The 14,498-nt window shown below is 45.3% G+C and overlaps 1 protein-coding gene across 1 annotated transcript in view; it reads right to left on the bottom strand.

Annotated features, from left to right (window-relative positions):
- Positions 1 to 14,498, bottom strand: part of Map3k15 (mitogen-activated protein kinase kinase kinase 15) — a 114,602-nt gene that overhangs the window by 1,850 nt on the left and 98,254 nt on the right. Inside the window, exons 19-27 of the mRNA XM_026405447.2 lie at positions 11,886 to 12,043; positions 7,559 to 7,742; positions 6,615 to 6,780; positions 5,865 to 6,039; positions 4,873 to 5,058; positions 4,182 to 4,287; positions 3,160 to 3,263; positions 3,047 to 3,108; positions 513 to 625 (exon numbers count right to left, since the gene is read on the bottom strand). Of these exons, the coding sequence (XP_026261232.2) occupies positions 513 to 625; positions 3,047 to 3,108; positions 3,160 to 3,263; positions 4,182 to 4,287; positions 4,873 to 5,058; positions 5,865 to 6,039; positions 6,615 to 6,780; positions 7,559 to 7,742; positions 11,886 to 12,043 (1,254 nt within the window). The remainder of the gene's footprint in view (positions 1 to 512; positions 626 to 3,046; positions 3,109 to 3,159; positions 3,264 to 4,181; positions 4,288 to 4,872; positions 5,059 to 5,864; positions 6,040 to 6,614; positions 6,781 to 7,558; positions 7,743 to 11,885; positions 12,044 to 14,498) is intronic.

Here is a 14,498-nt window from a genome sequence, read left to right as displayed (position 1 = left end):
CTCATGTGTTCTCGCATAATCCGTCCCCTCTCCTATCCATTCTGATTTGTTTTTTGCCCCTGAAGCTCTTGTCTTTTCCAGAAAACTGTGTGAATGGAATCGGTTCTTTCACTTAGCATACTGCAAGTATCAGCAGTTCCCTTTTTATTACTGAATAGTATTCCAGAATCTACTAGAGTCCTGGTTTAATAGAAGGTAATCTCAAATTTTTTTCAAGACTGGCTAAAATATTAGGCAGGTTTTTTTTGAGGGGGAAGTGGGTAATCGGGGATTGAACTCAGGGATACTAGGCCACTAAGCCACATCCTCAGTCCTATTTTGTATATTTAGAGACAGAGTCTCACTGAATTGAGTTGCCGAGGCTGCTTTGAACTCGTGCTCGTGATCCTCCTGTCTTAGCCCCCTGAGCCTCTGGGATTACAGGCGTGCGCCACCGTGCCCAGCTCAGCAGATTTTTAGTTTGTCTTTCTGTCTGACACACCTTAGTTAGAGTTACATGAACAATGACTCACCATTATAATTGAATTGTAATTGAAGGTGATATAATTCTTGAGTTTTCTGTTCTAGCGTTTGCCGTAGAAGATTCTGGTACTCTCTCTCTTTTTGGACTAGGTGTTCCAAGAGTCTGGTTTAAAAAAAAGCATCATTAGCCCAGTACTATCCAATTCAACTCAAACATTTGTTTAACATTAAGAGATTGTTGGGATTATGCCTTTAAATTTTTTTTTTCAGTTAGCTCAGGGGGAAGCAGATTTGTTTCTTCAGAGTTCTGTTAACCAGGTTTCAGCTTATGCAGGGGAATCTACCTTTTCTCATTTAACAACAAAGACCAGCACTTGGAGCATGGGTACATTTTATATTATTGAAACCCTAGCCACCAAGGTATTTTAGAAGGGTGGGCCCTTTTGGAAGAAGATCCCAGAGATTCCCTCGCCCCTCCCACCATGCAATAATACAGTGAGTAGTCAGTCATCTATGAAGTTGCTAGCCCTTGATCTTGGACTTCAGCCTCCAGAACTGGGAGAAGTAAATTTGTTGTTTGTAAACCACCAGTTGATGGTATTTTGTAATAGCAGCCTGAACCAGACTTAGACAGTTTTGTCTCAAAGTATATCATGAACTAGAAGTTAATCTGATGTCGATCAGTACAACTAAGCCAGAAGGATTACCTGATTCCTTAAGCTTGTCTCCCTAAGATGCAGTAGCTGAAAATAGGTTATCCTCCTCCTTTGGAGGGAGCTGAAGCAAGGGAACAGCTGCTGGCTGAGGAGAGCCAGAGTTCCACAGGGCATAACTACTAACACTAAATCTCTCTGCAGAATCCAGGACTGCACAACACTTAGTGGATTAGGTCATTTAGGCTTTAATACCACTCAGAGCTGAAGTATTGAGGCACTGAGTCACTAAATAATTCACCCAGAGTCACAGAAACTGGGCTTTTCCCGTCAGGACAGTCTCCCTGGGACAAGAAAGAGTTTGGCACATCTGAGCCTCCAACTTCTGGGTCCTTTCCATGCCAGCTTGGATCATATGCCTGAGAGAAGGGAAGCAGGACTGGTAGACTGGAGCCATGTTTACCTTCTTTTGTTTGCTTATGTACCTAAAACACGACATTAGTTTTAACTGCATGTTCTTTATGTATATTACCCATGCTGGTGAACTAGCGATATAGAACTAAGCTTTATTTGGATTAGTAAAAGTTAATCATTGATGTCTAACTCTGAGAAGTCACTGCAACAATGTGTAAACAGATGAGAACACAGGTACCCCTGGATGATTCAGTGACAAAATGGCATGGGGAGAGGCAAACACTCCTGCCCCAGCAAGGAGGAAATTTTTCTAGTGAGAAATTCCAACCCCCTACCCCTGGCCTTGCGTACATCTTTGTCAAGCAGTCTTCTTCCTACCAGAGTGAAGGAGACAATTTTAGCCCGTGCCTGGGCCCCTTCAGTGCAAAGTGTTTTCAGGCCTGTCATTGAGACAGACTAGTTATCCCCAGTCACATCACAGACCATCCTGCTACAGCTCTGCCCAATTGCTGCATGGTCAAGGCATTTGCCACAGGATGGGCAGGCTGCCCAAGAGCCGCTTTGTTAGTTAGCCATTCACATTAATGTGCTGAATGCTGTTTAACCAATTCCTAAGTCTACTAAGAATAGAAAATAATGGCATGACTGAACAGTGGAGAGGAATGACCTTTGATCCCACATATAACTGAATTGGGAAAAAAAGTTTTGAAGAACACTAAGTTTTACTACCAATTTCATGTTTGTCATCTTCTTAAAATTTGCCACCACTACCATTTACTTAAGATTTCAGGTCTGTTAAAAGAAATGTCTAGAAATTAAATCTGAAATATCCTGGGGGTTTGCACAATTTTTCATCCAAAGTATATACATCCAGCACCTTCTCTCCCAATAACAGTTTGCCATAGCTGTAGATTCTAATTGTTTTAAAAGCTCATTGATTTTTGCATTTTGATTTTGATTGATGTGAATCTTCAAAATAAAGAGGAATCATTTTGTTCATTTAACAAATGCTTATGAAACACCTGTTGGATACCAGGAAGTAAACAAAATAGACCTGGGCATTGGAGGAACATTATGATGATGCCAGGGTACCCTGGTTGGGAAGGCAGTTCATTGATACCACCTGCCTGAGGAACGTGACAAATTACCAGGAAGACACGAGAGGGCAGACTTCCTTGGGATCAGAGTCCATCATCCATAATGAAGTGCAAACACCCCCAAACTCTGCTATTACAGATGTCTACTGAGCATGCCAGGCCATGTGCCATGCCAGGAGTCCCATCTTGGTAAAGATACAGAAAAGCGTTAAGGTACTGCTGTCTTTAGTATGGCAAAGTTCCTCATGGCCTGTGACAAGGCCCTATACTTATCTGATTCCTAATATTAAAGGAAGGCATTCTAGTTCCTCAGCTGAAACTGCACATAAAACCTTGCCCAGTTCATTGATGGTAAAGACCTGAGACCTGGGTGAGGCCCCAAACAACTCATTCCAGACTGAGGGCCTGGAAGGTCATCACCTGTTGCTCTCCTGCCTGAGCTTGCTCAGCTGGAGGCTCAGGTGCTGCTGGTGGGGCTGAGCCTCCTCAGCAACAGCTGCACCAGGTCTTCTCCCTCCTGATGCCACATGTGCTTCGCTTCCGGGCAGGTCTGCTAAGGGATAGTCGTCTTCCACTTCATCTGTGTCCTTATCTACCCCTTCGGTCTCAGACGTAGGCTCAAAGTGAGCTCGGAGCTCTGTGAAATCATAGACCATGGTTATCATGGCATTTAGCTCACGTCCTGTGCCACCAAATGAAGCTACTCAAGGGGAGTGTGCTAGCTTTATAAAAGGAGAGAAGACAATTCTGTTTGGTTCCCTCCACCATAAAAATGATCCCTCCCAGTTTACACAAAGATGTAAGGAGGTTAGTCAAGGAGGCTTTACAAAGATGCAACCAGGCAAATACTTGCTTAGAGCAGGAACATGGGGTTCACATGCCCCTCCTGCCAGTTGAGCGTAGGCTACAGAGCATTCAGGAGAACAGACAGAAGATGAACAGCAAAGTCCCAGAGTAAAGAGAGGAAGAGGCCAGGTCCATAGAACCCTTCTAAAGCCTCCCATTTCAGGAAGAAGTATCACAGAAGAGGAAGTGACTTTGCCATGAAGCTGCTCTAACATTTCCAGAAATAAGTCTACAACAGCCCAAAACTGGGCTGGGGGCATAGCTCAATAGCTCAGGTAGAAGGCATGCTTGATAAGAGTGGGGCCTTGGGTTTGATTCCCAGCAGGGGGGAAAAAACACCCCAAATTCCTATAGCTACTAGAAGATAATTCAGAGAGAGGAAAAAGAAATGGAGCTGTTTTCTTTTCAACTATCTAGCAAGCATTTGTGAGCACACACACTGAAATGGGTACCATAGCACTGGAAGATCCCTGCCTTTTTACATGATGCATTTGTAAGTAGTCACTTTCATTACACTCAGGGGACACATAAGTTAAGTACCATATGTTCTTATCATAGACTGTTCAACTTTGATGGGATCTATGACAGCATTCACTTTACTGCAGGATTGTATAAAGCCACAGGGGAAAAAAAATGATTGTTGAATGCAGAGAATAATTCTGGTCTTTTTTAAAGCCTGATGCTGACCTTGACCTCAGAGGGCACTTACCTGGGATGAGAATGGTGATCGCAGCTTGCACTGCTCTGCGGATGATGTTATCCATTGCAAACATCCAGTGGGGCCTAATTAAGTGGTTCCTCAAAATTTTATTTACCTAAAAATCACAAAAATCCAGATTTCTAGTCTGTTGTGCTTTAAAAAAGTCAAGTTCTAATTCTAATTTGCCTTTACTCTGAGACTGAGTATTGGCAATGGTGCCATGGAGCTTTGTCTGACACATTTCTTCTGAACCCAGTCTTCCTCTAGGCTGCCCTAAGTCACGTTGGAGTCTAGAAGATGTGTACAGCAATGGGATTGACATCACAGGACCTCTTCATTGTTTATTCAACAAGCATTTATTGAACACCTAGGAAATGACAGATTGCACTGGGGGCTGGGGACACGAAGATGAACCAGATAGTCTCGGAACTCATATCTGTTTGGGCAGACACATAAGCTTAAAGTCTACACCTACTTGCTGCCAGATGCCATATGCTCCTAAATCGTATTCTTATGTTCTCTGTGGCCAAAGGCAATCAGCCCACTCACTCAGGTGACATTTCCTATACCTACCTACATCCTCAATGTTTAGGAGGAGCTGCTAAATTTCAGCATTCAGGTGTAAACAGATGAGAAGAAATGGGGGCTATGGGAGACGATGGTGATTATCATGTTCTCCAGGGTCAGATGGAACACTTACAGCATCCTGAAATCCAAACAGTACCAGGTGAATCTGATTGATGGATGAGCTGTCAAAATCCAGGTCCACCTTCAACTTTGATATTGTGGATGCCATCACCCTGTGCTCTGGGGAGCGAATGAAGTCTCTCAGGATCCCGATTATTTGCTTGATATGACCAACTGAGAGATGCAACTCCTCTGAGCTCTGACCACACATACACACAAACATATGAATCATTTTCATTGAATGAGTAAGGGAAGTGGGATAGAAAATTCAAAATGTATTGTGGGAAACTAGACTGCCCATTTGCTAACAGAATTGTGGAATCCCTTGGGGAAGAAGGAGCCTTTGTTCTTAGAATTCCCTCTATATCCTTCCTGGGGGGGGGGGGTCTTCTGGCAAGCACACATCCTCACCATTAAGTCCCACTGAATGATTCTACCTCCTGTTTGACCCCTCATCAAAAGGCCTAGTTTATAGTGTGGCAGTGACCTCTTCCTAAAAGGACCTTCCTCATCCAAAATAAAGATAGGGGGATCAGTATACTACTGCTGTGTCCTAGTTAAAACTCAAATCTTTTCATCCATAACCATTCTCCATAAAGTGGCTGTTCTCCCAGATTCTGAGGGCAGCTTTAGCATGTCCTACAGCTGGGGGTTAACTCCACCCTAGGCCTCAAAACCAAGATGATAAGAGGCAGAGGCTAGAAGCCCTTCAGCTTCCTGGTGTTTCTGCTGCCATGTGGCTCTTTCTCCACCAGGTGGTAGCACCACCCTGCAAATGCCTAGAAGCACAGCAGTGATCTGCAAATTCACATTTTAGCGGAGTTTTTTCTTTGTATATTCTTTTGTTTTGTTGGGGAAGGGAAGGATGTTAGGAAATACTTATGGTGCTCACTCTAACTATGCAAATGTTCCAGGCCACAGAGAGGAGTGGTTCCTGTTCAAACCTGTCCAGGGACTTGGACCCAGGTGGGATGGGATTAGATTAGCAGATGCCATTCCCAGTACCTGGGTCACACACTCCTGCAAGTTAGAAACCACCTGGTTCTGCTCTTCCCAAAGGATTTTGTACAAGATGGCACGGCGCTCACTGTCCTTGCGCAGCAGAAAGAGGCCCTGGTCCCTGTCATCTGGGGAAGAAAGTGCATTCCGGTCTTCTGAGGCTGAGCTCTCGTCTGGAACGCTGCAGACGAAACACATGTAACAATCCTATCACCAGGAAGTGTACCACCATATGCTGTGGGGGCGGGGCTAAGAGGAATACACTGCAGTCCCCAGGCTCAAGAAGAGGAAGCTGCAGGGAACAAGGCTGAAGGAGGAGGGAGGCCATGTCCCCCTCTCCCCTTTGCTTCCCCCATAGTAGCCAAGTTCGCGGGGAGAAGGGGGAAAAAAAGTGGGGTTGAGAGGGGGGGAGCAGAGGAAGGGAGAGGAAAGAGGGGGAGTAGAAGGGAAGGCAAGCTGAGAGAGGGAAAGGGGAGAGAATAAGGGGGTATGTGGGAGGGGAAAACAGGGAAAAATGAGGGGAAGAAGAGACAGGAGAGGGAAGTGCAGAGGAGGAAGGAAATAAGACAGTGGAACAGAGAGGGCAGGGAGTAAGCAAAGTGCTCTCCTGGCTTGTCCCCAGACATTCTGCTGCCCTGCAGGAAAGCAAAAGCCCTTCCCAGCCCTCTGGTTATGACCCAGCAAGTATTGCATCACTGAGGAACAGCAGCACCCCTCACAGGACCACAACAGGGGAACAAGGGAAACGGGCAGTACCTGAGAAAGTGACTGAGCTGGTGCTTGGGCACCTGTGTCCTCTCAAAGAATGTGTCAGGCTGGGCATCAGAGTCTGGGGAGATGGAGCCATGCTCGCTGCTGCTACTGCCCAGAGGTTCCCCTGGTGACGGCAGGGCCAGGGCACTGGTGACAATGCGGGTTCCTTCTGTGGGGGACAGCCAGACAGGGAATGGAGAGGCTCAGAGAAGGACCAGGTGGAGGTTGAGCTTCTGGCAGCCTCTCAGACCCAGGTGCCCACCTGGGGGCTTGCTAAGCCTGCACAGCTCTGACTTAGGTGGTGTGAACAGTCACCTGAGACCATGGTGAGAAATGTAGGTCTGAGATGGGCCTCATCATAAACAGGTGGTCTAGGGTCACATTCTATGGAGCAAGTTTAGAGTCCTTCTGCCATGCCTTCTGATTCCATCCACCCCAGAGGGAAAGTGGCAAATGGCTTCCTTTTCACAGGCTGCTCTTTGTCACTGCTACTTACAGGCTACTATTCTAGAAGGTGTCACTGGGCTTTGAAGGCCTGTGGGAAAGCTACCACAGGCAAGCATCCCTAACACACCCTTTAATCAAGGCCAGGATGGCAGGCCAGGCTCCAAAGATGAAACATCAGGCTCTACATTTAGGGGAGACACAAACCCCAGACAGGTACCTCTCATCTCCCACCTCCACACATTCCCAAAAGAAAGACTTCAAGGAAGTTGGGGGAGTGGACCTCACAGTCACCCTCCAGGCTCCCTGTGCCTGTCAGGAAATGGAGGGATGTTTGCTAGATGGACTTTGACAACCTTCAAACCCACAGCACCATCCCTGCCACTCTTCACATAAATAGGCATAACATGGAAGCTCAATGCTATGGAGAGCTAGCACTCTTTGTAAGCAGCAGAGAAGCCCCAGGCCCAGGGCATCTCCCCAGCTGTCCAGGTAAGCCTCACCTGAGGGCTTGAAAGCAATTCGGTTCTTCTTGCCCTTGTTCACCTGCCTTAAGAAACTCTCTCTGAGTAGATCAGTGGCAGTGGCCCGTTTTTGAGGGTCAGGCTCAAAACAGAATAAGATGAAGGTTCTGGCTTCAGTTGAAAGAGCTTCTGGAATCTCAGGGTGGATCTTAAACATTCCCACCTGCATTTAAGGGAGGGGTAACCAATGTGTCAGTGAAGCCTGAGGTGATTCAGGGGAATGAATTTTCAACAGAAAGCTCCTACACCTCCATCCTATGAGGGGCTGGGAATGCCCCAAAGATGCTCAGTTCTGTCCATGCCCCTTTGCATTGCTATGTTCCTGCTCCTCCTATCCACAGGTGGTCTCTATTTCCCTATCCCTGGAGTCTCAGCTGGCCTTTTGAAGGCTGTGATGTGGCTCAGTAGTAGAGTGCTTGCCTAGCATGGGTGAGGCCCTGGATTTGATCCCCAGCACTGAAAAAATAAAAACAAACAGAAATAGGGTGGCCTTTTGTGACTTTCCTTTCACCAAGAGACTGAGGTGAAAGTTCTATGTGAGGGTTTCATAGCTTAGGCCTTAAGATGTCTTGTAGTCCCTGCCCTGGTCCTCTTGGAGCCCTGAGACCACCACACAGGGAAGGAGTCCAGGATGGACAACTGTGTGGACAGAAAGGTCCGACCCTCACCGCCACATCCTCAGTCACCTGCAAAAGGACCTCTCAGAGGATCCTGCCCCAGCCAAGCTGCCACCTGGATACAACCACAGGTGTGAGTCCAGGCAAGGCCTGCAGGAGAGCCAGCCAACAGTCCACTCACAGAACTGTGAGGAATAACAAGTCACATAGTTATTAGTTACATAGCACAAGAGACTTGAGAGGGAACTGGGCCAAAGCCTGGGGCAGGAGAGCCACATTCTGAGGTTATTCAAAGGCTTCTACTATCTGTTCCCAAGAGACACCTCACCACACCTCTCAGTCCCTATGCATCCACAGCCCAGGTCCCCATCCTCCAGCTCTAAGCCATAAGCATACAAAACCTGAGGCTGCTACTCACAGACAAGTTGTCATCCACAGCCAAGCCAGGGCCTCCTCCCTAGGGATACAGCAGTTGAGGGAAGTGAACTGCTCCTTAATTTCATAGTTCTTGCTAGAATGGCTGTTTCAGGGCCCACTTTTGGATAGTCGACTGCTATCCTGCCAAAGGTTCCCTGTTTCTGTGACCAGAGTCCACATCTCACTATGACATGGAAATGTTTCCGACAAACCTTGAATAACCTCTTCTTGCATAATTGTTCCCATCAGGAGTGGCTCTCTAGTTTTCTTAGGCATTGTCATCTTAAAGTTTACAGCCTTCCCTGTGTCTTTTCCAAGCCCACTCAATCCAGTGGAGGAAGCTGTTCTGTCTTCCCGATCCAAGCTCATGGCCAGCCCCTCAGCAATCCTGAGGGCTGGCTTGGGCTCCTTTCCTGCACGACATGTGGGAGCAAAGACCTGGGTGCTGCAGACCTTCTGACTTCACCTCCCAAAGGCCCTTGATGAGGTGGACACATCCCATTCCCAGGACACTGCTACTCGTGGACAGCACACCCTACCACCTTGCAAATACATCACTTATTAGAGTGCTCTGCTATGACTTAAAAGCTCCCTTAAGGGTCCACCAGGGCTACTGTAACAAAGTATCACAAACTGGGGGGCTTAAACACCAGAAATGTATTGCCTTCTAGTTCTGGAATCTGGGAGGCTGAGACCAAGGTCTCCCCCTGAGGCCAGTCTCTTAAGATGCATCACCCCAACTCCCTGCTTTCACACAGTCTTCTCTCTGTGCATGTCTGTCTTGGAGTCCAAATATCCCTTTTTAATAAGGACACCTGTCATTGCTGCTTTGGGGTCCACTCTGATACCATTTTAATGTGATTTTTTTTCTGTGAAAACCCTACTTCCAAATAAGGTCATGTTCTGAGTTTCTGGGGATAAGGACTTCCATATATCATTTTGGGTGACACAATTAAACCCATAACACTCCCCTTGGGGGAAGAATAATTCCCTTTGTTTCAGACACTGCCCAGAAGTTTTTAAAATTTTTGTTGAAGGATTCTACTATCCAAGAAATGAATAACACAGTGGACATTATTTGCTCAATACTAACTTTTTTGTTGGCAACATAAAGTGACTTCATGTGTGACCCAAACAAATCAACATTTTTGCAAAGAATTTGTACAGATAATGAGCTAACCAAAAACAGGAGGCAGGAAGAAGATCCTGGGAGTTGTTCATGCCCGGTGGATGAATTGAGAAAGTCACAGCCTTCGGCTGGGTTTCTGGAGTTTTACAGAAAGTCAACAGATCAGAAAACAGACAGACATGGCTCTCCTGTGGGCACCATGTTTTTCCAAGCACCAGCTGCTATTTATTCTAAGGCCTGTGATGGAAGCTGCAGGTGAGATCTTTAACTTCACTGGGGGTTATGAATGGTCACTGATATGTTCAAGAAGGTTGCTGCTGTCTTCTAGTCCTTGTCTTCAGGGTTCTGTTAGCACTGTAGGGACCAGAAAACTTTGGTGGACTTGAGGTGTTGGCCTTGAAGCTACCTGGGCAGCTGATATAATGGAAGGAAGCTCTGAGAATCTTCTGCTGGGGCCCAGTCAGGCTGAGGAGAGCAGCCAAGGTACCCAGAGCACAGAGTGCTGCTCAGAGCCAGTTGAAGGTGCTATGCTCACCTCAGAGGACACAATCCCACACTCATATTTTTGAGGTCTTTCTACCCAAGGGGCTGAGCCAGAGGGTCCAGCAATGATGCAGGCCATGACAGAGGCTGCCAAATGTGGCAGAAAAGCTACTAAAAGGCCTCTGGACATGTACTATGAAGCTATGTCAATGTACTGTAGCTTCATTATCTACAAACAATGGCTATTTGACTTTTTGAGACCCCCCCCCCACCCTTTTGGGATGAATAAAAATCTTCCATAGGGGCTGGGGCTGTAGCTCAGAGGCAGAGCACTTACCTAGCATATGTGAGGCACTGGGTTCGATCCCTAGCACCACATAAAAATAAACAAAAAAAAAGATAAAGACATTCTGTCCACCCACAACTAGAAAAAAATTTTAAAACTATCTTCCATGGAAGGTCACTGTTGATAATGGACTCTCAGGGCTGGAGCCCCTTAAATGTTTCCAAAGATACTCAAGAGTCAGAAACTGCAGACCTGACCTTGGGCACACAGGGTTGTCCTGGCATCAGCTTCCTGTGGGGTCATAAGCAAGTATATCCCCTTTCAAGGTCCCACTTGCCCAGCAGTAAAACCACCACTGATATGTTAGCCTCCACACACGGAGTGGCCTTCCATTAGCCATAGAAGGTTGTTGCAGTTCTGCCTCTCCAAAATCCATTCCTTCAATGACACATACCACACCATGGCCTTTGAGCCTTACCCAGAGAAAGGGCAAATGCAAATGAAACATAAGAGGCTTAATTATCCCCTTCCAACATAAAGGAAGAGGATTCTTAGAGCATTTACTTTAGAGAACTTAGAATTTTTTGTTCTTTCTCTCTTGAGATGTTTTGTTGTTGTTATTGCTGTTGTTACTAGGGATTGAACCCAGGGGCACTTAACCACTGAGCCACATCCCCAGCCCTTTTTAATATCTTATTTAGAGACAGGGTCTCACTGAGTTGCTCAGAGCTTCACTAAGTTGCTGAGGCTGGCTCTGAACTTGTGATCCTCCTGCCTCAGCCTCCCGAGCTGCTGGGACTACAGGCACGTGTCACTGCACCTGGTGCATGCAAATCTTTTTAACAGCTAGATAAGCCTCTTACCAGAAACATCTTTCCCAAGACTTGGGAGCCATTGCTTTGAAATGAAATCATTGAGGAAGACAGTTCCTCTATCTCCCAGTTTCTGTAGGAGGGAAGGGGGCCAACTTTGGTGGTGCCTCACTCTAAAACTACCTCCTATCTTAAGATAAAACAGGTTTATTTTTTTTCTCTGCAAAAAGCCAATTTCCTAACATAAAAGGTCACCTCAATTACCAGGTGAATCTAAGAGGAGTTGTCAAGTCCTCTCACTTGAGGTCTAGTTATTTATCTTGAGAATGTGGTTATAATGAATTTTATCTACTTAGCAATATAAAGGGGTGAGATTTCCTTCAGTCTTTGAAATCTTAGCAGATTATCTGTGATGTGCCTTGCATTCTAGTTTAATACTTATTAAATAATAAAACTGTTTTCCTTCTCTACTTTGTGTATAAGTTTTCAAGATTGAGAAGAGATCTTGTTTTAAATTGTTTCCCCAACATCTAAACCACCCAAATGACCAAATGTGTCTTACTTTGAACATTGCTGCCTGTGGTTCACCAAGCTCATGGAATGGAGGCTTGCTGGTGGCCATCTCAATGATGGTGCAGCCCAGGGACCAGATATCAGCTGGGGCACCATACCCACGAGGTCCTTGATCAATAATCTCAGGTGCCATATACTGCAGAGTACCTATATAGAAAATAAATGCAAAAATCAGAGCACTATATTGGACCATTAGTAAAAACAAGTCTGGGGGCTTAATTGTCTCATTAATAGTGGAAGGAGCCTTGTTCTATGCATAAATAATATGGCTTCATCACTTTTTAACCCAAAACATGCAACATAGCTTCTTTCAATACTATGCATATTGAGAGAGGATTGCTTAGTCCCTCAAAGGATAAAGGGGCCCAATTCAATTAGCATGTTTTAGCACATACCAAATACAGGGAAACTGGAATGGGAGAAACAGCCTGATCACAAAAAGCTTCCCAGGGGAGGAGACATATATAATGGTGGTGGTAGCAGCAGCTGTGATGGTAAAATGTGCTAAGTGATATACACAGAGGACTGGAAGAATGTGGATGAAAAAGTGCTTGATTCTGTCTGGTCTGAATCAGGGAAATCTATGACTGTCAATTTCTTTCGGTCTCTGAGAGGCAAATGCCAAAATAAGATTAGACATATAGGAGATTTATTGGGGAGAAGGTCTATGAAGGATAAAGGGGAGGGCAGGATTGGCAGGGAGAGTGCCATACTACAAAGCAGGCCTGAGCCCTGGGGGAAATGGAGGGAGGAAGAATTAGGTAGAAGAGTCTCAGCACTGAGGGCTTCAGCCAGGTCACCAAGGAGAACTTGGCCATAATTTGCCCATTGGCAGAGTCCCATATTGGCTCTAGAATCTTAACCAGGTTCAGACATTGTCAAGGAGCAGCCTGGGTAAAGTGTCGCCTTGCCAAGAATGTGATCCAAAGGGGCATCAGCTGGCACTGCCAATGAAGTAGGTTCCTGCTACTACGGTTGAAGAGGTGGTCAAAGGGATAGGAGGGTGTTCAGGTATAGGGAAGAACTTGAGCAAGAACATGGGTATAAAGTATAGAGTCCAGGGAACAACAAGTGATATTTCACTAGGGGCAGGGTGTAGAAAGGATTAAGGAGAGCAGCAAGGGCACAGTCTAAATGGCAAGCTGTATGTTCTGAAGACTGGCTTTGGGGGCTGGGGTTGTGGCTCAGAGGTAGAGTGCTCGCCTAGCATGCATAAGGTATTGGGTTCGATACTCAGCACCAATAAAAATAAAATATTGTGTCCACCTATAACTAAAAAATAAATATTAAAAAAAGACTGGCTTTGGACTTTCTCCTGTGGTTCATGAGCTACCAGAGGTTACCCCAGGGAAGGCACTGATTGGATATGGTAGCAGGAAGACGAAGGGATTATTGAATAGAAAGATGGGGAGCAGGGAGCTCAATCAAGGGCTCTAGGAGTAAAATCTTTGGTTTTCCTTGAAATTAAGCAACAGGAAAGGGAAAATGTGGCTGGGACATTAGCAGATGTTATAGGCTGGCAAAGAGGTTTAGAAGAAAACATCAAATTCAGAGATGACCTTAGCCATGGTGTTACAGGAACACTAATGTCCAGAGAAATGAAAGGTCCCGTCTCAAGATCATTCAACCAAAACAGGTTTCCTGAGTTTTACAATAAAAAGGGCTCATTTTCAGTTAAAAAAATAAAATAAAAAGTTTGAATCAAATGTATGATATGTAAAGATCATTGTAATGTTTTGAGCAACTAATAAAAAAAATTTTTAAAAAGTTTGAATAAGCTACTGCTATGTCCTTCTCTTAAAGATCCAATGTCTTACCAGCATTTTTCCTTCCCATGAACATTTTAAAGACTCTAGGAACAGCTGTGACCAAAATAATTTTCTTTAATGATGGGGATGCTCTATTCTATGCCATCTAATATGGTAGCCATTAGCCACATACTGGCTGTGGATATGTGGCTAGCGAGTCAGAAGAAATTAATTTTAAATTGTTTTAACTTGATTTGATTTCATTTCAATTGATCTAAAGTTAAATATAAAATAAGACTGTATTAGTGAGCACAACTCATCAGTGCGACACAAATGATGGCTTTGGTCTCCAGAGCTAATAAACTGGTGGGGAAGTGTTCAGTCAGTTGCAGAGTTGAGCAAGATGGAGGTGCATCACTCTTGATGCACTATTAGGAAACCCCAGAGCCACAGGAAAGGAACTTCCGGTGATACAATATCCCCTGCAGGCAGTTGCTGCTGTGAATAACAAAGGGAGAGGTGTTGGCAGGGAATGTGCCTTCTAATGAATCCAAAATTCATTAATTAAAAAATGATTTGACACTGTGTTGTTTCTTAAGCTATCATCTCCCAGCTCTGCTCTGTGCTGCTGGATCTGGAGCTCAAAAAAAAAAAAAAACCAAAACCAAAACCAAAACCAAACCAAAAAAAAAAAAAAAAAAAATTTCTGCTTTGCCTGAGGTTCCCTGTTAGGCTTTGCAATTAGGCAGTGCTAAAGAGATCCCAGAAGGATGGAAAGGGGACTTGTTCTTCCTTGTTCCTGAGAGGAAGCTTACTCTGGACCCTCAGGTGACTCCAGTCCCTACCTTCTTGTC

This window comes from Urocitellus parryii, chromosome X, assembly GCF_045843805.1.
Source record: "Urocitellus parryii isolate mUroPar1 chromosome X, mUroPar1.hap1, whole genome shotgun sequence".
Lineage (NCBI taxonomy): Eukaryota > Metazoa > Chordata > Mammalia > Rodentia > Sciuridae > Urocitellus > Urocitellus parryii.
This window is presented reverse-complemented; position numbering and strand designations above follow the sequence as displayed.